Raw genomic sequence first — 27,570 nt, 5'->3', positions numbered from 1 at the left:
TTTGTATCACTTTATCTTGGAGTCAAGTTGTTCTTTTTTTTTGGTCAAAAGGAGTCGAGTTGTTCTAGCAATCATCAAGAAGAACAAGAATTTCAGATACTGCAATCTTTCCTTTCCTTTTCTTACAAGCGCCACATTTCTATTACAGTTTTTTTTTTTGAACAATTTTCTATTACAGTTTAAGTTCATGTGACAACCCGTCCTGTGGACTCACCCGTCCCGTAGATCCTAGACTGTCAATTGGTGACAGATTGTTCTGTAGGAATGCTATTAAAATGTGAGGTTATGGGTTCGAAGCGCACCAACAACCTAATTATGGAGTTATTGAGAACTTATAAGGGAAGGGTTGGGGTCAATACGCTGCAGCGCTGTGAGCCTGGGATCTACGGACGGGTGGGTCCATGGGACGGGTTGTCACATATAAAGTCGATTTTTTTGTGACAACTCATCCTGCTCACTCGGAATCCGGCTCACAGCGCTACAGCGCATCGACCCTAACCCCTCCCTTATTAGTTCTCTCTGACTCCATAATTAGGTTTTGGTGAGTCTCGAATCCAAAACTCACCCTTTAACAACACTCCTCCAGAATGAATTGTCACCAATTGATCTGCAGGTTGTACACCGCAGCCTTTGACCTTCCAGGTTTTGTCATGGACTCTGAACAGAAAAGAAAGCTTGCTCAGAGTAGCTTCTTCGGCTTCAGGGAAATCCTGGTTTAGAGAGAAATAATCTTCAAATATATAAAGATGCTCTAAAAGCTCATATCGAGTTGGTATATGATGGAGCTGGTTTGATCCATATTGGAAAATGAGTCCATTCTGTTTACCCCTGACGCAACAAGACACACCCGTCATCAATAAATTCTCATCATCGTCATCATTGTGATCCCCGAGATTAATATTGCCTTCTGCCAGCAAGACCCGTCAACTTCATTGTCACTAACAAAAACAGAAGCTATCCATTAAAACAGAAAAGTAGCTATACATAGTACACAAGTGAGAAGTAAAGTGAACGAACCAGTTGCTGGAGTGACAACCAGCTATACCCGCGACATCTTTCAAAGCTGCATGTCCTCCATGCCTGCTTCACCTCTTCTGTTTTTCCCACACAGGTTTCATCAAAGGCTTTTCCAAAATCTCCGGTCTGTTTCCTAACATCAGATGGATCCACTTCGTAGAAATTGGTCATCGCTGTTTGACCAACCTCTTCCCTGCACTTCATGATTTCCACCAACTCATCTAGACACCAGCTTGAAGAAGCGTAGTTACGGGAGAGCAAGACAATGGCTACCCTTGATTGTCTGATCGCTCCTACAAGCACGTGACCGACAGATTCGCCTCGCTTGATCTCGTCATCAATGAAAGGTATGATTCCCTTGCTTTTGAGCTCTTTCAGAACGTGACTTAGGAAGCCTTTGCGCACGTCTAGTCCACGGAAGCTTAGGAAGACGTGATACAACCAACTGCGAGACAGAGATGAAGAAGAAGAAGCCATGGATAACATCAAAGAAAAAAATGATCACAAAGCTTTCAGATCTGAAGAAGAGATAAAAGAAAAAAAAAGTTTATTTTTATGTGTGTGGCTCATAAATCATGACCCACGTAAAAGAGTAAAGACGTGTAGAAGAAGAGTCAAGGAATCCAATGATCTTTTTATAAATTGTTTGTAAAAAATCTAGCAATTTAGTATTTTTTCAAACAAAAAAAAACTCTAGTAATTTAGTACTGGTTCAATATTGATAACGAATATAATGATTAGAAGAAAGTTTTTCTGATCGAATGTATTTATACCCGAGTTGGTAGAGTGTACAATGTGTGTTTATGCCAAGGCATATACCGGGTGCATGTGTTACACGCCTAGCTTCTCAGATCAGAGGCTGCTGCTTGACTGGCTCAACCTCGTCTTTACTCGGTCTTGATTGTTCTTTACTTAGTTTGGAGTTTGCTACTTCAGACTCCAAGTACCCTCTTACATACACGAAATAACTGTACTTGGGTGATTGGCCAATGAATATTATAGTGATGATTTCTTAGTAGGAGGAATTTATTTCTCTTCACTTAAATTTTGAGACCGGAAGACAATCTTCGTGAGAGTATTACTGAATATTTACAAAGATTTCGAGGAAACGAGTTTGAAGTTCATTTGTGGCGAGTACACTTCTTGAGTTCTAGCCTTCTAGGGTCAATTTAACAAGTACACTGCGCAAGTTTATGGATCAAAGGATCAAAACAATCAGCGATTTATTTCTCTCAAAGTGACCTTATTTCCTAATTACAAGCTTAATATGTCCCACTCTCCTAAGTCTCTCCTAGACTAATGCTAGCATTGTTAAGAGATTTGGACAAGACCAAAAGTGATTTAAGTAAACACAAGAAGTAGTTGGCGAGTCAACTTTCAAAGTGACTTAGTATATAGTCTTGTCTTCACCTTTACACAACAGTCATCAAGTCTCTCCCCATAATTTGCTGTAAAAGCAAAGATACCAAACCGATATCATATCTTCACCCAACAAACCAAACATCACCAATACATCACACCTTCTTCTCTATCTATTGTTCCTCCATGGAAATGGAAGCGATGGAAGAAACTAATCAAGTCGAGCAACAACATGTTGACACTTCTCGTCCTTTTAGCTCGGTGAAAGAGGCTGTTGCCATCTTTGGCCAACGGATTATGCTACCAGGACAAACTCATACGGTAAACCATAGACCGGTAAGTCCTGTTGCTGCTAGTCCAAGAATCATCCACACCGCCTCTTTGCCATCTTCGCCATGGAAGCAGCGCCCTTCCTTGCCCTCTTCTCCACAAGGTCCAAGAGAAGAGTTCATGGACGTATTGAAGAAGCTTGAAGCCGAGATAACGGAGACAAAGACAGAGGTGAGGAAGTTGAAGGAGAGAGAGTCAGAGACAGAGGTGGCTTTGGCTACATTGAACGCCGAGTTGCATAAGAACATGTCAAAGATGGCTAAAGCCGAGGCTGATGCTGCAGGGAAGAGCGCAGCAGCAATGACCAAATCTATTAGCATCAAGGAAACAAAAGAGAAGGAAAATGGAGAGGAAGAGAGGAGGAAAGAGCTGATGAGGAAGATGGCGAAGGAGTATCCTACATTGGCTCAGATACTTGACAGTAACAGAGGAGACAGAACTGGGTATTTTGTAAAGAAGAAAAAGAAGAAACCTATTGTTCCTCTTTTGGGAGATTTCTTCTTCCTCAAGAAGAAAGGTTCTTCTACAGAAATCTCTGGACCTCTTTACACTACCTCTTCCACTCTGCGCTTTTAGCTGAAACACCCTAAATCCAAATAAAATCATGTACACTGCAAGTGTATATTATATATATATATGTACGTATGAAATTCAATGTCGGTGGTGAGATCTATGTATATGTGTGTGTGTGTTCTGTATTTCTTTGTTTCTTTGATTCTTTGTTTGGATTTTGTATGCAAAGCAGCAACGTGTGTTCCCTCTTTCATCCTATTAACAGTTTTAATCTAATAACATCACATATTAAAGAAAAGTAAATAGTGTAAAAAACAACTCCCACGATTACCACCATTGCAGAGAAACTAAACATAAATGATCAAATCAGTATGAAAAGGATCAACTTCACTTGCCTTTCTAGACACAAATAACCCCCCTAACAGCGAGCCTGTTGTGAGCAGCAGGAAAAAAACAGCATCTTTTATTTTCTTATTATTGTTTCTAACAGATAAAACAACAATGTGTACGATCCATACAGAAAAAGCAAGGTAAAAGTTACAACAGCAACGAGAAAAAAAGAAGACAGAACTATAAAGTTGACAAAAAGGTACCAGCCCATAGATTTAAACCAAAGGGTCTTCTTAAAACTTGTTCATCTTATGCATCTTCTTTACCAATACATTTAAAGTTTGAGGTTTGTAAGGAGTTGACCCCATCTTGGAGTATCCTCATCAAAAATGTAGGTAAGAGGTGAAACTAATACCCCACTGCCTCCAACCTGCAGTAACATTGGTGAAGGTGATTAGAGAACCAACAAGCAATCCAACATTGAAGTGAAATTAGTAAGCAAGAGACAGCAGGAATTACTTACCGCTCTAAGTTGCTTCACAGACTCGTATAAGGCCTTCTTTGGGACACAAATCACAATGGCATAGTAGTCAATCGATACTTTTCCATCTTGTTTACAGTAAACTGGGCTTATTGTTGGTCCCTGCTCAATACAAGAGAAGCCATAAACAATCAGTGGGAAACGCTTAAACCAAACCTTCAGAACTCCGCACCATTCTGAAACTTTACCTGCAGTCCTGACAATGATGGTTGGCTCAACACACGCTCAGCCACTTCCTCAGCACTATTTCCTCTCATGTTGGCAACAACCTGGAATGAAAATATTAGAGAAACGAAAGTGAAAGCAAGAATAAGTGGAAAAAAATCATCACTAAGAACAAAGTGCGTACAGTGAACTGGCCATCTGCCTTCAGATGGGCCTCCAATCTCTCCAGAATCTCGTGTACTGTGTTTAACGCTCCTTTTCTGTCGGTCAATGCTCTTCGGCTTGCCACAAGTACCGCCTGAAAGTTTTACAAAGAAATGATCAGTAATAATGACAAGTAATAGATTATATGCAGATTCCAGTAAAAAGAAACTTCGCATCACCTGACTTTCCAGCACAACGCCTCCTTCGATCTCTTTTAAGTTGTTCTCTTTGAGTGTTGTCCCACTACTCACAAGATCCAATATGGCATCAGCTATACCCATCTAATTAACAAGAAAAATATGTGTCAACACAAAAGAATCATGTCTAAGGCTGCTTGCACGGCTAGAAAAATCTTTCACGTCACAGCCTAATAGTAAGATATTGAGTCAGGACATTATAAGCTTATCGAGATTATCCTCCAGAAACAGCACATAGTCTTTCCATTATTCTAAGTTCAGACTAGACTAGAGGAATAACCTCTAACAAACAACGAAGGTTAGAGATAGCAACCATGTAGATGGATCTAACACATTACTACACAAGATGTAATCATGTCTACGCAGAAGTTGACGTCTTTTATATTCATATGGAAGACTCGTTATCAGCCTAGTGTTGAAGAAAGACTTTAATAGAGTAATCTCACCGCAGGAGCTGCCTCCAGTGCTCCGTCCGCAGTTGAAAAGGCCACATGCTTTATACCATTTTCTTTCATAAATTTGGGGCCGAGCTGCAGAAACCAGTTGAATCATTCCCAAATATTATTTTGAAGCTAGATAACATCCTGAGAGAAAATTATTGACAACGGCGCGCCAAAAGGAGAATCTGTAACTCATACATAAGTGAAGCCAGTAGCAACGCGCAATGGTCTCTCCTCACTCCATTGTGGCATTTCTGCTAGCTCCTTGAGAGAATTAATGTTCTCGAAAATCCCATAGTTGGGTATCTGAGATCATTTGAGACACGCAATAAGATACCCATCTGCGGTAATGATACATAGACCCCAAAACACAATAGATAAGAAGAGCATACCGCAATGGAGAGATGGCAGTCTCCAAAGTTGAGAGCTTCATGGACAACGATAAGATCTTCATCTCCCTAAAAAAGGAAAATTCAAACATCTAAATTAAAAAAGGAAATCAAACAACTCAAAACATGATATCAAAGCACTTACCTGACCATATTCACTAAGAGTGTCAAGACCAACGATACCGAGATCCAGATCTCCTGAAAGTAACTTCCTGACAATGTCTTTTGGCCGTTGGAACCAGACTTCAGTGTTTGGTAACTGGAGGAAAAGTAAACATTACAAATATAAGCCATCAAACCAAACACAAAAACCATAAAAATGCAGGCACTGAGTTCGCCTTGAATGCACACCTGGGGGATTTGTGCAACGTATTGCCTAGGATTGACTTGTTTGACAAACAGTTGACAGTCCTGCACATAAGAAATAAACAAACAAATAGGAAGATTCAGCTTCTTCTAGCTTCAACGAAGTAGCCAAGATTCGATCTTTTAAAAACACCAATAATCGTAAGCGCAAACAGAGTATTAGAATCATAACGAGGTTACTTAAGCAGCGTCAGTAACTGTATCAAGATAATCACTATTCAAACACCATACAAAGATCCATTTTGATTGATTCTCACTTTGAGAAGATCGATGGCGTCGGCGGCCATGCGACCCTTGCTAGGGAGACCAAGACGAATCTGGTCTCTCTCCACAACAACAGCGGCGCGAGCGGGGGCGGAACCGATCGCGACGGAGGATTGAAGGGAGGCGACGGAGGAAGTGACGAATCTGAGGCATCTACGGCGAGTTCCGAGGAAGGAGAAGGCGGAGGAAGGAGACGGGGAGAGGAGTGGAGTGGAAGGGGAGAGGGAGGGAGAAGGGTATTGTTGTAAATTGGTGGGGAGAAGGATAGACATTGTTGTGGTGGTTAGAGTGAAAGAAGGGAGGCGGCAGCCGAGAGCAGATACTGATTACAGATTCTTGATGCCTCACTCTAGAGGCTCTAAAAACAAAAACAAAACAAAAAGTTTTGGATCTCTTATATTTTGATTTATTCAAAAATCATTATTTTTAAATGAAAAATACAAAATGTTTTATTTTATCCATCTTTTTTTTTTAACAAATTCAACCACAATAACTCAACTCAGATCTAATATTAAGGGCTTTTCAACCTAAAACCTGACATAATCTTTATCTAAATAGCTCAATTAAAACAGATTATAACAAAAAAGTTTCAAACAAAAACTAGATCTGAAATCTGGTAAAATCTACTGATTATATTTACTAAATACAAAAAAATTAGGGATTAGGGGTCTCGTTTTTTTTACATTATAAGGGGTCCTAGGCAAATGCCTATTTATTTCTAGATGGGTTCTAATTATAAGGGTTTGATGTTTGCTAATGTCGTGATGTCGTGCGTTGGGTTTATAAATGACTAAACCTCAATCAATTCAAATATTTTCATTTAATGTTTTTCTTAAATATTAAAAAATACTTTAAAATATAAAAAATTTATCTTTGTGAAACAATTAAAAAATCTAAATCATTTTACATTCGGAAATAATATGGCTTGTAGACGTTAAAAATAGGTAATGAGGAAAAATATTTGTTTTAGACTATTAAATCTATACTATTATTTATGAAGTAATTTGGCTTATTTATCATATTCTCCATGATTTTATTTAATTTGCTTACTTGTCATCTTTTCCATGATTTTAGGATAAATCATTAGCTTAATTAATATTATTATTAATTTTTTTTATTTTGATATCTATATTTTTATCATGATATTTAAAATAATTAATAAACCCGAATCTATTTTACCGATATATATACTAATATTTTTTATAAAATATATTTTAATATATAATTATCATGATTTAGGACATTTAATTAATACATATCATCATTATTTTTCTCTCATTTTATAAATCTAATGACTAATATTATAGCTATTTCTCTGATTTTTACTGAAAATATTGATCAAATACAGATTATTATAAAATTTATATATAAGTATACTAATATATATGAATTAATCGGTTTCCTTAGTTAATTTTCTTATTTTTCATATTTCCATAATTTTAGGATAAACCATTAGTTTAATTTATATTATTATTTAATTTATTTATTTTGATATTTATACATTTATTATGATATTTAAAATAATTAATAATTAATCTATTATACCGATATATATATATACTAATATTTTCTAAAAAATATATTTTAATATATAATTATCATGATATTTAGGAATTAATAACTAGATATTAACAATATCTACCAATAATATCATCATTACTTTTCTCTCATTTTATAATTTTAATGATTAATATTATTTTGTTTTTTTAAAATAACATCCTCGATCCTTCCAAATCCAAACTATTTTCTCTATTTCGGTTTGGTTCGTTTTTGAATGGTTCGATTTTACCATATTGAACACTCTTAAACTATTGTTATTTAGTTAATGTTTTATATTTGTGATTTTTTTTATAATCTTTTTAGCACCACATGATTTCTTTTCAGTCCAAATATAATATATGTTAGTTTCAAATACAAAATTTCCTAATTTAGTTATTACTATAAAAAAGATTTTGATCCAAAGTCTACATCACATAAATAAAAATATGAAACAAAATAACATACTTTAATACATTGATTACCAATATGAATATTTAAATTTATAATTTATAAATAATTTAAAAGTTGTATCTAATTTAATAATTATTATTTTATAAAAATAAATTTTAGAATTAAAAATTGTTAAATGTATAAATATATTAATTTGCAGAAGGTGCAGGACATCAACTAGTATAAAATAATAATATTAAACGCCTGAAACAATCGAATCCGATGGTAATTGTTGTCAATTCAGTAACCACAATTAAATAATATTATCTTGAATTATAAGTCTAAATATTCAATCATAAAGAATCAATGCCGAGGTTTTCTTTTTGTTTTTGAAAAAAATCAATGCTGAGGTTTTTTTCTTGTTTTTGAAAAAAATCAATGCTGAGGTTGCATGTTAAAATAGTTATAAAATTCACATGCGTCGATGAAACCCATGTCTCCAACCACAAAGATCATGTAATTTTTTTAAAAGCACCCAAAAAGTATCTCAATTGTGTTTTGATTGTTGTTAAATAATCAATTCAGGAGTTGAAAAGAGAAAAATACCAAAATAGCACTAAATCAAGTTTTTGTTCCAAAACTAGAATTCAAGGCCAAAAGTCACAAAAATAGCATTCAAGGGGTAGAGTTTAGGGTTTAGAATTTAGGGTTTAGAGTTTATGTTTTAGGGTTTAGAGTTGAGAAGTAAGGTTTTGGGGATAAGATTTCAAATTTTAAAAAATAAAAAATTTAAATTTTTCAAAAGATAAAATAATATTTTGGTCATTTTAGTTTTTGAGTGCTATTTTTCTGATATAAAATTAGAAAGGTGCTATTTTAGAGATTTGCCCAGTTGAAAATAGGTCAAGTTGCGATTAAATGCAACGGTCGTAGGATTTTTCTAATTTAAGCATGCAAAACTAATCCTCGAAAATATAAGAAACACAGAGAAAAAAAATCACGGTCCCATCCATCATTCCTCCTATACAATGAAAACATTCTCTTCTCATGAAACAATTCATTCACACACAAATTCTTCTCTAAAGACTACTAGTACTACAACACACACAAACCTCGAAACAAATAATCAAACTTCACACAAACCTCGCAACAAATATTCAAACCGCTACAAACGTTTTAAATTAAACTCTTACCAAATTCAATGCTTCATAAGATTAGTCATCAATCACCCATCGCTATTTGAATTCTCATCTCTACTATCATCATCCTGATCGCTCTGTTGTGGCTGCTGCTTCTCTTGATGTTCCACGGCATTGTTCACTTGTTCCGCGTTTGCGTTTCCACCTCTCGGATACGCCGCGTTCAAAGCGGCAAGCACCCCAAGATTAGAGTCCGGTATACTCAAACCTATATTCTGATTCGGTTGCTGCGGCTGAGCCAAGAAGGAACCTAACTGAAGCGGACTTCCTCTGTACTGATCCATCGGAAAACTAAACCCCGTTCCCGCCATAAAATGAGTCGCACCTCCTCCCCCAGCTCCGGCGCCGCCGCCTCCGAACGGCCACATATGCGCACGGCTGGCGTTGCTGCTGCTCTCCATAGCAGCTGGCTGATTCCCGGCGGCGGTGGTTGGTACCGGAAGCATCCAAAAGGTGTTCCCACCGGCGGACCTATTCGTCGGAGCCACCGCCCACATCGGCGCCCCCGTGGCAGCCGCCGGAGGTTCGCTTTCCTTCAAAGATTTGTTCTCGTTTTGCTTCCCTTCACCGTCCTCCTTCGACGAATCAACCGATCTATACCGTTTCCTCGAGAAACTCTCGCCGTCGGGACCCGGAATCGTTTCCGCCGGAGCTTGTTGATGATGTTGCTGTTGTTGATGCTGTTGGAGATGGTGATGAAACCCTAGAAGCGGCGGCGTGTGAGCACCAAACGCCCCTCCTTGCTCCTCGTACTGATGGTGAGTCAGCCCGAGAGCGCCGTAGAGAGGCACCGACTTCGACGGCGGCGCGGAGAGAGTCGAGCCGCTGCTTCGGAGCGAGACGCTCAGAGAGGAGAAGTTGGCCGGGATGGTTCCGGTGCCAGTAGCGGCGACTATCGCCGGCTCAGCTTGCTGGAGAAGCCACTCGATGGTTTCTCCGTCGGACTTGTGCCCGAGCTCTCTCGTTAGCTGGAAAACCCTAGCGGCGCAGAGAGCCGGCATCCTGATTCGCCGCCCTCTTCCGTCGACTTTCGTGTGGCGGTCTTTCGTCGAACGTTTCGTTACAACTCCGGAAGTAGTCGCCGCCGCTGTCGCTGGGGAGGAGGTCGTGGGGTCTTCGGGAGGAGTAGATCTGGGGACGATTGAAAGAGAGGGATCGACTAGATGGCGAGAACCTCCTCTGGCGGCGGCGGCGTCGTCGGAGAGATCCATTTGATATATGGAAAAGGAGAGAGAAAGGGGAGGAAATTGGAATTAGGGTTTGGTGAGAGAGGAAGAAACGGCCATGGATGCTCGGATTGTCGCGTTCGTATTGCTTCCTGTGTTTTGACTCTTGTCTTCTTCCCTAGAGAGAGAGAGATGAGAAAAAGGGTTTGATGATGTAAAAGCAGGTGGAAGACTTTTCCTGCAAGTGGAATTATTATATTTGAAAAGTTTTTTTTTTTTTTTTGCCGTCATTAGAACAATAATCATTTATTAATTGGAGTGTTTATCATATTAACGAAATTAATTAGGTAACAAAATATTTAAACACTCCTCACTCGACGAAAATGACTTGGCCTTCATTATTTTTGAGTGTCTCTTCCGAACCAAAACCACCCAAGTTTAAAATTTATATTTTGTCTTTCTTTCTCTCTTCCAAACACAGATAATTGTTTTCACAATGACGGTTTTTAAGTCAATTTGTTTAAGATTTGATGAAGGGATAGTAATCGTATGATCATACTCAAGGTTCTAACTTATGAGTCTAAAGGGTATTGTCCACAGCCCCATTTATTTCTATAGCACTAAATTTACAGCAATCAAATTTTAATAAAAATTTCACAATCACAGTTTTTAAAATAACATACAGCTGCTTTGTAAAACCAAAAGTTTAAAGCCACATCAGATTTTTTTCTACAACAAAATTTTTAAAGCTATAACCATTACAATCGGATCTAAGAGTTAGTTTTCAAATCTCTCAATTTTAAAAACATAGTTTGATTATGTAGCTATCAATCGATTACTAAAATTAAATACATGATGCTATTTATTGATGAAACATTTTCATTAATTGTTGATTTGTTATCAGACATGAATAATTTATTTTAACAAGGAATTGTTTTTAGAAAAAAAACTAAACTATGAATAATCATATATGATTAGTTGTATGTGTTTCATAATGTTTCACATTGTTTTAAAGTATACATTTAACATAATTAACGTTTCAAATTAATAATATTCCTTATAAACCAGGGAGAATTATTCCCTTAAAATATCTGAAATAATTTAAATTTGCTACAATAATACATGAACTATTTTGATTACCCACTTAATACAATTTATTTTATGAATGCATTCATCTTTTCCTAAATTGAACCCAAATCTTCATAATTATTAAAAATCCCTTAAACATTAAATCACTTCAAATATTTGGTTAATGAAGTATATTTTATCAGAGACAATTTTATGGATTCAGAACTCTAGATTTGGTTTTCAGATTCAGTACGTGTCTGTTTTAGTTGATGATAAAACAAAAATGTCAGGTATGCACGTTAGAAATTTACCATATTCCAAGTTGGGCTACCTATACTATACTTAGAATGAGCGATGAAACAAATCGGAAAGGAAAAATCCTCTCATAGAGAGTCACTAAACGATCCTCATCCTCCTATAAATAACAAATTCAAAGGAGGCTCATGGGAGAGGTACTCACCACCAAGTCAGAGAGGTACTAGTTACATATATCAATAACTCCATGAATTCTTTAAAAGAGAGTTTCAACCCACTAACCACATATGAATATAGAATGTCTAATCTTCGAACATGATTTCTCACTTATAGATCTCATATCTTTGGGAATATATTACTCTCAGTGAAAACGCATGACTTGGACGTCACAAAGTTTTCGGTTGAAACCTCCGAATTCTTTTTAGAGACTGAGTTAATTTACATGAGCCATATTATCAATATGCAATATTCAAAATCATATCCGAAATATTCTTTAAATGTCTTGAGTTTAAGGTCCTTGTGATTGCTTATGTTAATTCTTTATTTGTTTTAGAGGATTGTATACATTTTTTGGGTTTATTCTAAATCTTTTTTTTTTGAATTTTCAGGAATTGTATATAAATATATGAATTGTTGGGTTTGTTCTCCATGATTAACCTAACAATGATAATGAAATTTGCAATATATAAACTATTTTGGATACAGTAAAAAAATAGACCTTTTATCGGAATTATTTATAGGAATGTAAATTCAAAAGTAGATAATATAGTACATATTGGAAAAAAATATGATATATATTCGTTATGTACTTATGGTTTGAGTTTTCGAACCATTTTCAATTGATTATATTTGTTGAAAACAAAATATAATAATTCATATTCAATCGTATGGTGTCTTTCCGAAAACTTTTCAACAAAAATACGAATCTAAATGATTCAATTCCTATAATTATATAGTCCGTACAACAACTACATGCATTCTAAGTTCTAACTTGAAAAAAAGAAAAAGAAAATTGGGTTGAAGTCGAAGACATGTATGTAATATGTGACATATTATGTCTATGGAAGTAGAGGGACCCAGAGAGAGAAAGAGACACAAACACAAATGTTTAATGGATTTGTCAAAGTGAGAGAACAGATGAGCATCTTTTAGACAGTGAAGCGTGCGTTTCTTTGCAGGTGGGGACAGCTCATTCCAATCTACCTCCGTATCATTCACCTTTTCCTTTGATATTTTTCGTGTTAATTTATTAAATGGGTATCCGATACCTTTTGTTTTATTTAAATTAGGTAAACATCATCAATTTGTTTTATTAGGTAAATATCGTTGGAAATAAATTACAAATGCACTTAAAATTGTTGCTTCGTGTATTACATCATATGTATATAAAATTAATGTTTTATTATATTTTTCTGTTTAATAAAATTTCAAATTTTAAAGTTCAAAAAAATTCCAGATTTCTATATACACATACTTATGATTCTTTTTTAATCATAAGTATGTGTATAGTTTGCTTGAGTTTACTATTTAACAATAACTTAAAATACATAAATATTAAACGACTATTTAAACAAAATCTAACTTGATCAAAAATTATTTTATCCCATAACTTCCTTTAGTTTATTTGCATAATAACTTACAAAGAAAAATATTTAAGTGTATTTAAGATCTAAGAAAAATTTGGATTTAGTTATTTAGGATTGTATTTTATCGATTTATAACTGATTCTTAAACAGTAAAACAAATTTAAGAGTTTCATAAAAAAAATATTTTTTTTTTGAAAATAAACATAACCTATAATTTAATAGATAAATAAAGTGAGTCAAAATATTTAGTTTCGTGTTATATAATTATTTCAGTGAATGAATAACTCTTTGGACCCAAATATCTTTTATAAATTTTTGTTTGTAAATTTCTTTTTAAATAATAATATTTTAATAAAATTGTATTGATATTTTTAAAATAAAATTTATTGAGCTCGCTATTTAAGGTATATATTGTTACAATAATTATATCTAAAATATATGTTTTAATTTTATAATTAAAAATTATATCAATAGAAATATTCTATATAGTTTCATATATATATATATATTTATATATTATAATAAATCAATATGTTATTGAGCTATTTTTAAAACATAAAATAAGTAGATACATTTTTTAAATATTTAGTGAAAGTTTACTAAGAAAGAAATAATTAATTATAAATAAAATATATTGATTATAAATTTAAATGAAAAATAATGATGAATACTAGACCAAAAATCTTATAAAACAATTTATATTAGAAAAATTTAAAATTAAAATGATTTTATGTATGTTATTTTTTTGTAATATAAAAATTGAAACATGTGTGTTCTTGTATTTGATGGTACCTGATTTAACCAAATAAAATAACAAACAGTAATAAAAACTATAAATTAATAGAAACTTTAAAATATATACTAGATTCATAATATATAAAATTATAAAAAAATATTTACATTCTAACAAATATAAATTTAAAATATAACTAACTGTATTTATTAAATAAAAATTTATATTGTTATCTCATGTTTATTTTCTGTGGAAAATACCGATTGAAGTGAAGAGTTTCTTCGAAAACAAAGAACTGGTTTAAATTCTTTATGTAGTTTTTGTAAAGAGATTTGTGCATAGTGCCCCATAGCAAGATTGAAAACTAAAAACTATTATAAAATATGATAATATCATCTTTTTATTATTAAAGCACGAGTCACTTATGAAATTAAATATAGACATATGAAAATTTTGAAAAAAAATGTAATAAAAATTAGAGATAAATGATATATTTGAGTCTCTATTTTCAAGAAGAAATACTATTTCATTTATATTATGAAAATTTAGCTTGATGTCAAAAAAAATATGAAAATTTAGCTTATATGGTATTATAATTTTATCAAAGCATTGCATATGATAAAATATATAAACTAATAATAAAATATAACAGATTGAATTTTAAATATTTTAAAGAAAAAAACAAATGAAGACAATTTTGTAAAATCCACATTTTGGTTCAATGTAAAATCCACCTTTTTCTAAAATTCTAGACAGAATAGTGAAAAAGCATATAAATGAAGATACAAGTACCAAGGCAAATTCTGAAGCAATAAAATATCTCGACTCGACACTTGAAAGACCTTACAACAGAGAATGTCATCAACTTTACATGAAGCATTCACTCGAAGGGGATGCACCATTTTACCAGTAACATAAAATACAAACAAACAAACAGACAGTAGATATCATAGTACAACTCCACATATCAGTGTTACTACTATTGTCAGGGTTCCGATACATTCGTCCCACAGCACAAGTCGCTACAACAATCACCAGATAAATGAAGTCGAGGTGTCTTGATCTTCCAACTAAACCCACCAAAAGCAAGTGCTGGAAATAATACAGGAAACGGAAAAAGTGATTGACCTGCTCTTGTTGAAACGCCAGGCCCTTAAAGATCTAATGAACCAGTTGGTGGTAGAGAGAGATTCATTGACTAAAAGTGAAATTGACTCGTCACTGATACAGAGTCGCGGCTAGAGTTGGAATCCTTGCTGTTTAAGGAAAGACTCGAGAACTGAGAGTCGAGATCTTTGCTACTGGCACGTTTGTGACTCGCTGGTGGTTGTTGAGTTTGTTGTTGTTGCTGCTGCTGATACAGAGCACGTAGTCTTCCAATTTCCTTCTCCAACAGCTCCTGTTCCACTAGAGAATAAATAACTCATGAGTTGATTAACTAGATAACACTTCAAAAACTCATGCATCGGATTAGAGAAACTTACTTTGTTTGATCAGCTTCTCCTGAGCTATACTTTCTAGACGCTGCTTGAGAGCTTTATTTTCCATACTGAGAATAAGATTCCGCTGATTGAGAAAATCAAGATCAGCTGAAACTTTTGAGCCTTCTGCCTATAGTTTTTACCAACGAAAACATACTTTAGTGCTCCCCAAAATTGTTTATTCTCGAATTTATTTTAAAAACATTACCTGCAATGCTTGTACAGTCCTTTCTAGTTCAGATATGTACTGGAGCTTACGGACCCGTGATCGTTGTGCAAATTGCCTACAGCAAGCAACAATAAATAAACCATGTTATGATAATGGGAAATATAGACAATTATCAATAAGACCAATCAAGGAGTAAAGAGATGACATACTGTTTGGCACGTCTTGTATTGTCAGCATCACAAGTCACAGGCTGAGCATTGGAGTGTTTTTGCTCAGGAGAGAACTTTTTAGCGTCATGGGAAAGAGTTTTGGCGTAGTTCTTTGTCTCTGGTGCTTCTTGAGGCATATATGATGATGATCCCATGTGTTTTCCACCAACACTCTCTCTAGTGAAAGGTTGCCAAGAAGGACGAGGACCAGATGCTGCCACCAAAGAATCCCTCTGTCGATTCGTCTGATTTAAAAAATTAGAATCAGAGTAGAAGGCAGCATTTTGGTTCCAATCAAGCTCATGAACCCCTCCTCTTTGAGTGGAAGAACCTGTGTTCCTATAGCTGAAATCGTTTTGGAGAGTCAAGCTAATGTTTTTCGCATTAGCCATGTCTAGGTAAGCGTAAGAGTCACTGGACGAACGCCGATGACCGCATTTGCGAACAGGACTCTCTGGCTCATTGAGAAGATCATCTAGCCAGAAGGGAGGCTCTTCTACCAAATCGCTCTCGGAGGAAGTCCGCTGATGGTGGTGGTGGTGGTGCGGTTTCTCATCATTAAGTTTGTGACCGTGGTGCCTTGAACCAAGCGGGATATACTCTGAGTATGGTGCTGAAACGGTAGGAAACGGAATCTTTGGAGGGAGCAAAGCGTTTTTGCCTGGGTGCATCAAGTCTTTCACACTCTGTGTTCCCTTTGAGCTAGCCATTTCTCTACCTAATAACACCCATAACCACAAAGCTTTCTTAAATCAGATCTGACTACTTAAACACATAACAAAAAGACACTGAATGGTACCAATATATATATATATGTTTTTGTTACTATTAGATCAATGCAGAAAATCTTAAAACTTATGTTTAATGAATTCTCCACAAAATTTCTTTTTTTTTTTGGGGAAATAAAAAGGTGACATTTACAGCACATCGAAATAGCAGAGACGCATTCAGACCAGCTCATCAAGTAGCTGTCTCATTACGCTAGATTAACATACACACTTTGTTTTCAGACTCGTCAAAGTGATTACAAGCTCTCTTAGTTATCTAAATCAATTTAAAAAAAAAACATTTTCCAGCAGTCAAACAATCAATCAAAGACAAAAGAATCGAGAATCCATTAAAAAAAAGTAAGTGAAACCCAGAAATGATGTAGATTCGTCTTCCATTTTCCGATAATCGATTCTATTTCAAACAAACAAAAAAATAAAAGAAAACTAACCAGTCGGAGAAATCGAGGATTGAGAGAATGGATCCGAATCGAAGGAGTTGAGAATGATGATTGGGGAGGAGTTTGGTCCGTACAAGAAGGTCGTTGGGGGTGGTGGAATCTGTAATGAAACTCTGTTGCCTATCTGTCTCTTATCGTTGATGATGGAGAAGTATCAATTGACTCTCGAGGAAGAGCAATTTTAGTTCTGGAAAAAAGGAAACCAAAGGCTTTCTCTTTTTTGACCTCGGCCTTTTTTTTTTCTTTCGGCCCTTTTATCTTAGGCCTTTTCCCTTTATTTTCGTTATTTAAAAGTCCTCCCAAGTACTTTTATCATATTTACTTTTAACCCCGATGTTTTCATTCTCGCGGTTTTGTGATTCAAATACAAATGATTAATACAGTAATTTAAAAATTGGAACGAACATCAAACCGGATATGCCTTTGGGTTACATGGTGTTTGTCAATTTGGGAAGCCCACGGATCAAATAAACCCGCATCAGTCAACCGATTTCATTTGAGGTTTAAAGTGCTCAGTGGCTAAAGAGTTTTATTATGAGGGACAAAATTTTCAAACGTTAAATACGACATGCATTTAATCCAATCATAATTTGTAAAGCTTCCATTTTATCCTCCATTAGAAACACTTTGTTTATCAATCTCACGTCAGTCCATAAAGGTGAGATATACTTTGATTTTTTGTCCTATGATTCAAACATAATACGAAACTTATGATGAAAAGTTATATCTTTGCTTCATACTAACTCAGGTAAGGCTCTGTAAGACAAAATTCCGCAATTGTCTTGGAGTTTGAGTTAAGGAGTATCCTAAAAAAAAGAATAGAACAGATTAGGAGTTTTTTTGGCAAGTATGGTCTTAACCAAGGAAAATATAGGCAGCCAAAAGCTGGGATTGTGCCAAGGAGCTACGGGTTGAGTGATTAGTGAAAAAGAACTGGGTGGGCCAGCTGAGGTATAGGGGCAAAAGAGTCTGGCCCCAGGACCCAAATTTTTTTGCAAAACTGGTATTGGAAAAAGAGTCCAGTTTACAAAAAAAAAAATTAGAAATAGAAGCCCAATTGTTTTCAAATTATCTATAAATATAAGTGAGAAAAATTTAAAGCTATTTTGCCCAATGGCCCATTTGAGCCGGCCCTTGGGTAGGCTGTTAATGAGGACCATCTTGAATGTTCTATATGACTCAGTCATTCACCAACTGATTCATGACATTCATGAAGTTTTATTTTTGTTTAGTCGATATGTGATTACACATTTTTGATGTTAAGGTAGACGGTGTAATCACAGATATGACCAAAAGCTGCTTTGATTATGAGCTTTAATGGTCGAAATTTGGTGATGGTTAGTGAGTTGTAAAATTTCAACTTTCGGTTTTGGTTAGGCCTATCTGTCGGTTCGATTCCGTATACACATTTGGAGCTGTTATATTTATGAGGTTTTTCATATAGTTTTAGGTAAAGATAATTTAGTACCCGTATAAAAAGGTCGCGCTCAACTTGTATTCTTCACGCTTACCCAATAAACATAGTAAAAACATATACATTATCCACGCTCACCTATAACAGAGTCAAAACAGCTAAGAACTGGAATGAGTTAGTACTGATGTGGACATCCTAATAAAGGAGGGTGGTGAGGTTACTTGCAAAACAAGTTTTAACCCATAATCAATTTAGAGGAAATTATCTTAAAATAGATAGAGGCATGGCGTAAACAAAGGCTTAAACAAAACAGAAACCCCCCTTTATATTTTCAATCTAACTCTCTCTCACTTCTTGCGGAACAAAAAAAAAACTTAGGCCTCAAGAACTCACAGAGATCAATTCAACAAAAACCTTTTTTCTGCTCTCTATCTCTTTTTCATCCCATATGTTGCTTTCTTGAGTTTATCCTAAAAGAATGTAAAGCAACATCTGAGGATTCATTGAAAACCAGACATAAACTTATATTTAAACAAAAGAAAACCATATATATTTGTGTGTGTGTCTTAATGATGAAATAGCAGATTGAGAGTAAGAAAGAGGTATAACCGCAATGGCGATAGAGAGAATGAGGCAGTTGATGTCCCTTTGGTCTAATTTGAAGAGTAGCCGCGTTTCTCTTACCGGTGGGAATCATACAGCCGCTAGGTTCTGCAACCGCTAGTCTCGCCTTTCTCTAACCATCTCTTCTCTCTCTCTCTCTATTTTCTTCTTTTTCTTTTATTCTTATAATTCCTTTTGATTCTCTTTTAGCTTTCTCTTCTCTTCTCTTTTTCCTATAAGCTATCAACTTCACTTTTGGGCACGCTCCCCTTTGTCTCTCAGCTTTTAAGACATAGCAAAAACATAAAAAAAAATGGTGTTTGTTACTGTCCAAAACATTCACTCAATGTGTCAAAAGCATTTTCACTACCTCTTGAAAAAGAAAGACGGTTCGAGCTATTCTCTTGGCTCTGAGGATTCTTCCCCCAAGGCTTCTCGTTCTGAAGTCTTGAGTCTCTTTATGAGATCAACCCTTTTGGCTTTGTTGTTTCTGTCATTTACTTGGTTGAGTCTGCTTAAGCATGAAACTGATGCAACCGCTGCATCTAAATCGGTTGAACCCGACCACCACAGGCTATTGCCTTCGCTTCTTAATGACTTAGAGAAGGAAGGTCTCTTTAAACTTGGAGATAAAGCACTCCTCCTTAGCGAAGGAGATGGTGAGGTCACTGGTACTTCATACTCTCAAACAATCATCGAAACCGAGGTGCATGTTGTATCTGCAACCGATGAGGAGATGAAGAGAATGGTCCCAAGCGAGACCTTTGATTTTGCCTTTGCACATTCTCGTCACATTGACTCTGTTGAGTTTCTAGACAGGACTCTCAAAGTTGGAGGTATCCTCACCGTCCAACTCAACCATCATGATCTTCCTACACATTTCTTAAAACATTTAAACTACGAAATAGTCTACATGAGGAGCTCCGACTACACGGTGATGGCGATGAGAAAAACAGAGCAAAAACAGAGCATAGGCGCCACTGGGAGAAAGCTCCTCACTATCACAGATGAGGAGGCCAAGAAAAGAGCTTTGAGTAAGCTAGAAGATGTTCTCCTTGAACCACCAAGAGCAGCTTCAAGGAAATCAAGAACCTACTTGAAACGGACAAGGTACCTCCCGGACCTTATGGGAGATAGTTTGGACCTCGAGAGTTACTCGAGGCGGGTATTTATCGATGTGGGTGATGGAAAAGGAAGCAGCGGAACAGAATGGTTTGTTAAGAATTACCCAACAAGGAAGCTGAGGTTTGAGATGTACAAGATTCAGACAGTAAACGATGAGATGAGCATAGAGTCTGAAAATATGGGGATAACGGAGTGGCTGAAAGAGAATGTGAAGGATGAGGAATACGTGGTAATGAAGGCAGAGGCCGAAGTGGTGGAGGAGATGATGAGGAACAAGTCGATAAAAATGGTGGATGAGCTTTTCTTGGAGTGCAAGCCAAAGGGTTTAGCGCTAAGGGGAAGGAGGAAGATGCAGAGTAAGAGTGGTAGGGCTTATTGGGAGTGTTTGGCTCTATATGGCAAACTTAGAGATGAAGGTGTTGCTGTGCATCAATGGTGGGGTTGAAGTTAAAGGACATGGAGACTGACTTGAGAGAATATTCATAAACCAGTCTCTTTTATTTTGTTATATTTATGTTTTCTTTCTTTATCTATTGTCAATTTTCTTTTTTTCTTTTGTTAAATCTTGTGATCATCAATGTATTGTTGTGTTTAAAGTATTTTATGATGTTGTATGGTTTGGGGATCTAATGAGTTTAATTAAAGTTCATTATAATCTCTAATAAAAGTATGTAACAGCATAATTAACCAGACAAAAAAAAATCTCTACTAAAAGTATTGTCTTAAATTAGAATATACGGATTCACATCTCCATGAGATTTTGTAGACTATAGTTGCCAATTGAAACTAAATTCTTGTTCCTTTTTTTTACATCAACATAAAAAATTTAATCAAGACTCGATTGAGTCTGTAAATAGTGCAAATTAGTTAATCATTATGGATCAAAATGATAACATGCAGAACAACTGCACTGCAATTCTAATAGTAACAATAACATATATATATATATATATATATAGAGAGAGAGAGAGAGAGATTTTGCGGTTTAATGGTCACCATGCGAAGGCCCTATGTTGTTGCGCAAGATGTTGCTATTAGTCTCATTGAGAGAAACACCCTCAACCAGTTGCATATGGGAACAAATGATACAAAGAGGCATGTCTTATTGACAATATAAAATATATTAATTATTTTATTGACATTTGATGATAAAATATATACTTATACAGAGGCAGATAGCCAAATATATCATATATATCTATTATTATAAAGAAGCCTTTTTCCGTCATCAAATAGTGTTTCCAGAGGTCGACACGTGTCCTTATCACCTATACGCATCGTTTCATTTAAAATATCTAGACAACTTAGAGCACCTCCAATCGGGGTTCTACCCATTGGAGTTCTTAAAATGCATATGTGTGTATGTAAATGTTATATGTGTGTATATAGTTATGGGGTCTACTACTTTTGTGAAGAACCCCATCCAAAGGTTCTTAAAACAATGTTGTTTATGATCCGGATGAGGATGGAGTGATTCGATTTTGAATTTCATATTGTGTAATCTGACATCAGAGAAATTGAACTTATGATTGGTGATGTGATTGTTTGATTCAGAGATGCTGAGTCTTCTGGAATCATTGAATGCTCTGACAATTATTTCGTTGCCGACCATGTCTCATTGAGACAAGAATTGAATGTACTATCTTACATAGCAGTAGGAGATACTGATGTGTATTGTTTCTTGAATTTTTGTATGTACAAATAGATGGACATGTCATTGTGAAGCTCACCTTTGAGAGAAGATAAAAGTACATGGAACTAAAACCAGAACAAGAAGGGAAAACAAGGTTTATCTTTCTTTTTTTTCACATCCGACCAACATTTCTCTCCACATCCGACAAAGCTGATCTATTTTCTTTGTTTTCCTTAAATATTTTCATCGTTGATGCAAATTTCGCCGCATCAGCTTTATCTAGGTAAGCTATAAGCTTTGAAGGTATTCATTGTGTTTTTTTGTGTAACCGAACATAGTTGGTATCAGATTGGATTTAACCGCTACTTATACACTTGGCGGGAGCATATGATGAAGAGGCTGCTGCTAGAGCTTACAAACTTGCTGCCTTGTAATACTGGAGATCTGGGACACTTATCAACTTCCCACTGAGTTTTCTATGGTAGTATTCTTTAAACATTTGATGTTTAAGCTCTTCAGTCGGATGCCTGGATCTGAATACTTCAGTAACATTCATTGGAGATTCTAATTATATTTTCACCATATTTGAAGATGTAAAACTTATTCTCCTTGAACAACAGGAGCAGGTGATGATCGAGGAGCAGAAGGTGACTTTCTTGGCAGCTTTTATCTGACATGATACATAAGGTGGCGGGGAGTCAATAAAACCTTTCAGTCAGAATCTTCATCAAAAGCATCGGAGGATGCAAAGGTTGAAGATGTTGGTACTGAGCTTAAAACACTGGAAGACACATCCGAGGAAACAGGGCCATACAAATCCCAAAACATTGGCATTACTCAAAGAAAAGAGAAACAAATATCATCGTTGTCTTCTACCTCTTCTGCCTTAAGCAATTTGTCTGTGTCACCTGCTTACAGGAGCCTAGAGGAGAAAGTGGTAAAGATCCAAGCACTGCTACAAGCAGGTGGAGATGTTCTTGGAGATGATAACCTAACCATACCATTCGACCAAGCACGAAGATCCATTTACGTGCCAAGTTTTAAATTTCTGAATTTCTTTTATAATTATCCCTATTCTGTTAAACTTTTAATGTTTCCAGTACCTTTATTTAATCGGATCTTAACTTGGTTATCAAACAAAATTTGGTCGTACACACTCAAACTTGGACTGTAATAATTAAACCTTCAACCGTAATCATATAATAATTCCTTGCAATGCAATGCAAATTAACATCGTAACTTAGAATTCCACAACACACACGTCCACACTAACTAGCATGAGCCCATGCATCACAATCATAACAAGGAAACATTAAACCCACAAAGCACTCAACGAATTTTGAAACATAGTATACAACAATTCACCCCTATATTTAAATATAAAAAAATATTAAGAAAATATAGACACAAACAACAAAATAAAACAACAATGATATAATATATTTATCATGTTAAAAGTATATAATGTGATATAATTTTGGATCAAGTTACATTCATTTATTGAATCATTATGTGGTATATAATTGTTGTTTTATTTTGCTGTTTGTGTCTAATATATATTTTTGTTCCATAATAAAATTATGGTAAAATTTTAAAATAAAATAATAGATTACTCAGTATAACCAATGAAAAATACAGAAAAGGTAATAGAATAAATAAGACAATCACTCTTTATAAGCTGAAACTGAATAATAATATTGTTAAATAAATATTCTAATCAGTTTCGATGGTATAGTTCATCTAATAAATGTTTTAATACAATCTACCTCAATTTAAAAAATAGTTTTACTGTGAAGCAATTATATATTTTTCTTATTAACTAAAACCAAAATATTTAAAAGAAAATATATAAAATAAACTAAAACTCATAGTGGATTAAAAAAATTACAAGAAAAAACAATTCATAATCTATAAGTACAATCTCAATTACAATTCCCAGTAATTTTATTTAATTTACTGATTATAATGATGATAGAAAAACATTCAAAAATGAAAATAAACCTACTATTTTTATGATATTATTTTTTATTAGTTAAACAAGGTTTTTTACAACATAAATAAAAAAGATATCAATTAATATTATTGTCAATTGTATAGAAATTTTCTGTAGATAAAACTGATCGCTTAACATAATCACACTCACAACCAAATGAACATACAAGAAAAACATACACAAAAATAATATATTTGATATCAACAAATACGTCACATCCCAAAAATAAGATGCCCTACATGTCGAGACACAATATTTTAGTCAAAATGTTTCCCATTTTCAGGTACAAGAAGTTGTACTCAGTTTGTCCATTTAAAATAATACATTTGTCGCTTTTTACCTTTTTTATTTCTTATTTCTCCATATTTTCCTTATTAATAAACTTATTTGTACGATTAATTACATAATATATAATCAAATATAACCAAAAATAACATACAAAAGAAACAAATAAAGGCTAAAAAACAACAACAATTGTTAATAATATCAATTACTAACATTCCACAAAAACTTTAATAACTTTGACAGAGAGTTCCTCTAAACAAAAACCTCATTCGCCACTATTTTATAAACCCTCACAAAAAAGTATGCAATGGTATTAGAAAACTCGATCTCATTCTCTTTTGATCGAACCCGATTAATTTATGTATTTATAGTGTTATAAAACTTAAAGCACTATAAAAGCTTACAATTCAAGATTAAAACAGCAAAATACTAAGGTTTCGATCATTTTTAGTTATATAATTGAATTTTAGTGTAGACAACATAATCATACTCACACTTAACTTAACATAAAAAATATTTACACAAAATCATATCTTTTAAAAAACTGATCCATCAAATCCTGCGTGTAGCGCAGACCTCCCTAGTATATTTAATAAAAATATTTAAGATTTACTTGAGGAAAAGCATATAGCTTAGACGAAGTAATCACAAACATGACATAAATTGCTTTGTTAATTGTTTAATTCCATGAAGAGACATCTCAAAAAAAAAATTGATTTGTTATTCAATTTTTTGTTAATTCTTTTCAATAGAGAGTCATCTCCAATAGGATTTTTACTATTTTGTTGTTTGAATTTTTGTTGATTTTTAATTCAATTAAAAATCATCTCAAACAGGATTTTAATTATTTTGTTGCTTGATTTATGGGTGATATTTTAATTCTGGGTATTCTCAGGCAAAAAAAAATAGTTATAATCATGTTTGACATGACTATCTTTTGAGTTAAAAAATCAACAAAAAATCAAAGAATATAACAACTAAAATCTTGTTTGAGATGTATGCCCATGAAGTTAAAAATTAAACCAAAATCAAATCAAAATAATTATAATATTGTTAAAGATGACTCTCCGTGAATGATTGTTAATTTCTATGTTCTATTTAGCATGAAAGTTTTTTTTTTGAATTTTTGTTCAACATTTACAGTCTAAACATCAATTTATGATTTTTCTTAATTCTTGTTCGTAGTTTAGACTGAAAATTTGACATTATGTATATATTTTATATTTTATTTTATTTTGTCAGTTTGTGTTGAGTTCTTTGGATATGTGAAGTTATTTTAAAATCAAAATATTGCATATTTAATTATAATTTGATCTATTTATGCATAATAATAATTGGGAATAAATATGTTGATTAAGAGAAATTTATGAATTAAATACATATTATTTTGATTCTGAATTTACCATTAAAATGGTACCAAATTCAAAAACACCATAACGTTTCTGTTAAGCATATAACAATTGATTTTTTTTTAAAGTCACAATTTTCAGAATCAAATGTAAGTCAAAAAATAAACATGCCAAATACAAATACTTGTAGAATTAATTAAACATTTTCTTTGAATACCAATTTTATTTGTAAAGCAAAATATTATGATACATGAATAGTCCTATAAACTAAATTTTTTTACTTGAGTTGTTCATTTTATTGTGTGAAACAATAACTTTCTTTTTACCTCTTGTAAAAAAATGAAGAAAATTTAATGAAAAATCGATTGCAATTTTCATATCGCATACACTTTATATATTTTTTATTTGTTTGAAATATAATTATTACGTTGACTCTAATTTTTTTGCAACTGGCAAATAGTAAAAAAAATTGCTGTTTAGATTTATGTGCTATCACTAGGTGTGCCATATATTTTACATCTAAGCATAAAATGAGCTTAGAAAATAAATATAAAACTAAATCATTTTTAAAGATATGAAAACAATCAAACATTTTCAGCCTTATCCTAGCATGTTGCTTTACAAAAAGTTTCGGTACTAAAGATACAAATAACATGAATCTTTGATCTCACTTATTTTGCTATCTACACATCATGTGCATAAATTAACAACATTAGAGTGAGATCATATTTTTGAAACGACAAATCTTGTAAATTATTAGTTATGGAACCAATAAAACAAAGATGTAATATAAACAATATGAAGCATAAAAAGAGTAAGTTTCTTCCATATTCTCACATGTAATGCTTGCAATAAAATATGGAGGATTGGCTTAGAGAAAGTTTTATCATATACTTCGTTCTACCAAATGTCAATACACTTTCAAAATCTTCAAACTTTGAAAACACATAAACAAAGAACCAAACATGGACACATATCTGAAATAAGATTTTAATTATTTTGTTATTTGATTTATGTTGATTATTTAATTTTAGGGAGAGTCATACAGAACGTGATTTTAATTATTTTTTGAATATTGGTTGGTCTTTTTTATTCTATGGAAGGACATCTCAAATAGATTTTATTGTTTTGTTGTTCAAATTTTGGTTGATTGATTAATTTAAGGGGGAGTCTCCTTAAATATGACTATATATAATTGTTTTGTTCTTTGATTTCTAGTTGATTGATTAATTTAAGGGGGAGTCTCCTTAAATATGACTATATATAATTGTTTTGTTCTTTGATTTCTAGTTGATTGTTTAATTCTATCAAAAACTATTACAAACAATATTTGATTATTTTTTACTTTAAATAAAAAAAGAGTCATTTCAAACAACAACAAAACTAAAATCATGATTGAAATGATTCTTTATGGTATTAAAAAATCAACTAGAAATTAAACAACATAACAATTATAATCATATTTAAGACTCTCATTAGAGTTGAACACAAATTGATATGAATCTTCATGTATGCTTATTTTTTTATGTTTTGTTTAACTTGAATACTTCTCCTAATTTTTGTTCAACATTTGGACTGAAAACATGAAATTATGTTTTGTATTTTTTTTTCATCTTTTAGACTGAAAATGTGAAGTCAAATATAATTTTCTCTATTTTTGGTTAATGTATGTATCAATTTGTGTGAAATTACGTTTTAGCTAATTTATTGAGTTAATTCTAACTTGATATATTGTTTTACAAGTATAAAATTTATTTTAATTTCTGTTAATTAGCATTTAGTAAACAATATAGAAAAACTTTGACAAATGTATTGCCATCATTAATTTGAAGCACACGTAATGATGTCAATACACTTGTCAAAGTTTTAGAAATGTAATGTAATGTATATATGAAATACAATTAAGCTTTAGAAAAGAAAAAAAGAAAATTCAATCATGTTGTGGATATAAAAACAATCAACTATCTCCAGCTTAATCATTGAACGTGATTTTATCCAACAATAGAATATAGATACAATAATATGAATCT

At 33.6% G+C, this 27,570-nt stretch overlaps 6 protein-coding genes and 1 long non-coding RNA gene across 8 annotated transcripts; 3 read left to right on the top strand and 4 right to left on the bottom strand.

Moving 5' to 3' along the window:
* Positions 1-74: 74 nt before the first annotated feature.
* On the bottom strand, positions 75-1,735 carry LOC103838637 (disease resistance-like protein DSC2). The gene is made up of 2 exons (XM_009115088.3): positions 1,018-1,735; positions 75-938 (listed from the first exon to the last, which is right to left on the bottom strand). The coding sequence occupies exons 1-2, from the start codon at positions 1,501-1,503 to the stop codon at positions 936-938; spliced, it is 489 nt and encodes a 162-aa protein (XP_009113336.1). The 5' UTR covers positions 1,504-1,735; the 3' UTR covers positions 75-935.
* Positions 1,736-2,338: 603 nt separating this feature from the next.
* LOC103838636 (WEB family protein At1g75720) lies at positions 2,339-3,477 on the top strand. The gene has a single exon (XM_009115087.3). It carries the CDS (start codon positions 2,563-2,565, stop codon positions 3,280-3,282), a length of 720 nt encoding a protein of 239 aa, XP_009113335.1. The 5' UTR covers positions 2,339-2,562; the 3' UTR covers positions 3,283-3,477.
* A 180-nt stretch (positions 3,478-3,657) lies between these two features.
* LOC103838635 (ATP phosphoribosyltransferase 1, chloroplastic) lies at positions 3,658-6,489 on the bottom strand. Its single transcript, XM_009115086.3, has 11 exons — positions 6,109-6,489; positions 5,837-5,896; positions 5,631-5,744; positions 5,489-5,554; positions 5,295-5,402; positions 5,103-5,186; positions 4,639-4,740; positions 4,440-4,553; positions 4,279-4,359; positions 4,073-4,192; positions 3,658-3,979 (listed from the first exon to the last, which is right to left on the bottom strand). Exons 1-11 carry the CDS (start codon positions 6,385-6,387, stop codon positions 3,884-3,886), a joined length of 1,224 nt encoding a protein of 407 aa, XP_009113334.1. The 5' UTR covers positions 6,388-6,489; the 3' UTR covers positions 3,658-3,883.
* A 2,541-nt stretch (positions 6,490-9,030) lies between these two features.
* On the bottom strand, positions 9,031-21,257 carry LOC103838634 (transcription factor TCP8). The gene is made up of 2 exons (XM_009115085.3): positions 21,238-21,257; positions 9,031-10,601 (listed from the first exon to the last, which is right to left on the bottom strand). The coding sequence occupies exon 2, from the start codon at positions 10,452-10,454 to the stop codon at positions 9,270-9,272; it is 1,185 nt and encodes a 394-aa protein (XP_009113333.1). The 5' UTR covers positions 10,455-10,601; positions 21,238-21,257; the 3' UTR covers positions 9,031-9,269.
* Positions 14,818-17,385, bottom strand: LOC103838633 (uncharacterized protein At4g06598). 2 transcript variants are annotated; one of them, XM_009115084.3, is made up of 5 exons: positions 17,130-17,385; positions 15,911-16,628; positions 15,741-15,816; positions 15,536-15,662; positions 14,818-15,458 (listed from the first exon to the last, which is right to left on the bottom strand). In XM_009115084.3, exons 2-5 carry the CDS (start codon positions 16,618-16,620, stop codon positions 15,250-15,252), a joined length of 1,122 nt encoding a protein of 373 aa, XP_009113332.2. In that variant the 5' UTR covers positions 16,621-16,628; positions 17,130-17,385; the 3' UTR covers positions 14,818-15,249. The 2 variants fall into 2 exon arrangements, with proteins under 2 accessions (XP_009113332.2, XP_033134693.1); XM_033278802.1 differs by having other exon boundaries at positions 14,818-15,450.
* Positions 18,692-20,936, top strand: LOC103838632. The gene has a single exon (XM_009115083.3). The coding sequence runs from the start codon at positions 19,469-19,471 to the stop codon at positions 20,723-20,725; it is 1,257 nt and encodes a 418-aa protein (XP_009113331.1). The 5' UTR covers positions 18,692-19,468; the 3' UTR covers positions 20,726-20,936.
* Positions 21,258-21,501: 244 nt separating the features above from the next.
* On the top strand, positions 21,502-27,532 carry LOC117127896. The gene is made up of 2 exons (XR_004450862.1): positions 21,502-22,394; positions 22,534-27,532. It is a non-coding gene; the product is annotated as an uncharacterized LOC117127896 (long non-coding RNA).
* Positions 27,533-27,570: the final 38 nt, after the last annotated feature.

This window comes from Brassica rapa, chromosome A09 (assembly GCF_000309985.2).
Source record: "Brassica rapa cultivar Chiifu-401-42 chromosome A09, CAAS_Brap_v3.01, whole genome shotgun sequence".
Classification (NCBI taxonomy): Eukaryota; Viridiplantae; Streptophyta; class Magnoliopsida; order Brassicales; family Brassicaceae; genus Brassica; species Brassica rapa.
This window is presented reverse-complemented; position numbering and strand designations above follow the sequence as displayed.

Coding starts and splice junctions, on each gene's coding strand:
- LOC103838637 (XM_009115088.3), bottom strand. CDS start 1,503: ATGTTATCCATGGCTTCTTCTTCTTCATCTCTGTCTCGCAGTTGGTTG.
- LOC103838636 (XM_009115087.3), top strand. CDS start 2,563: ATGGAAATGGAAGCGATGGAAGAAACTAATCAAGTCGAGCAACAACAT.
- LOC103838635 (XM_009115086.3), bottom strand. CDS start 6,387: ATGTCTATCCTTCTCCCCACCAATTTACAACAATACCCTTCTCCCTCC. Junction 5,187..5,294: donor TTGCTACTGGCTTCACTTAT/GTATGAGTTACA, acceptor TGGTTTCTGCAG/CTCGGCCCCAAATTTATGAA. Junction 4,360..4,439: donor AGGCAGATGGCCAGTTCACT/GTACGCACTTTG, acceptor TTTTCATTCCAG/GTTGTTGCCAACATGAGAGG.
- LOC103838634 (XM_009115085.3), bottom strand. CDS start 10,454: ATGGATCTCTCCGACGACGCCGCCGCCGCCAGAGGAGGTTCTCGCCAT.
- LOC103838633 (XM_009115084.3), bottom strand. CDS start 16,620: ATGGCTAGCTCAAAGGGAACACAGAGTGTGAAAGACTTGATGCACCCA. Junction 15,663..15,740: donor GGACTGTACAAGCATTGCAG/GTAATGTTTTTA, acceptor TAAAAACTATAG/GCAGAAGGCTCAAAAGTTTC. Junction 15,459..15,535: donor GGAGAAGCTGATCAAACAAA/GTAAGTTTCTCT, acceptor TTTATTCTCTAG/TGGAACAGGAGCTGTTGGAG.
- LOC103838632 (XM_009115083.3), top strand. CDS start 19,469: ATGGTGTTTGTTACTGTCCAAAACATTCACTCAATGTGTCAAAAGCAT.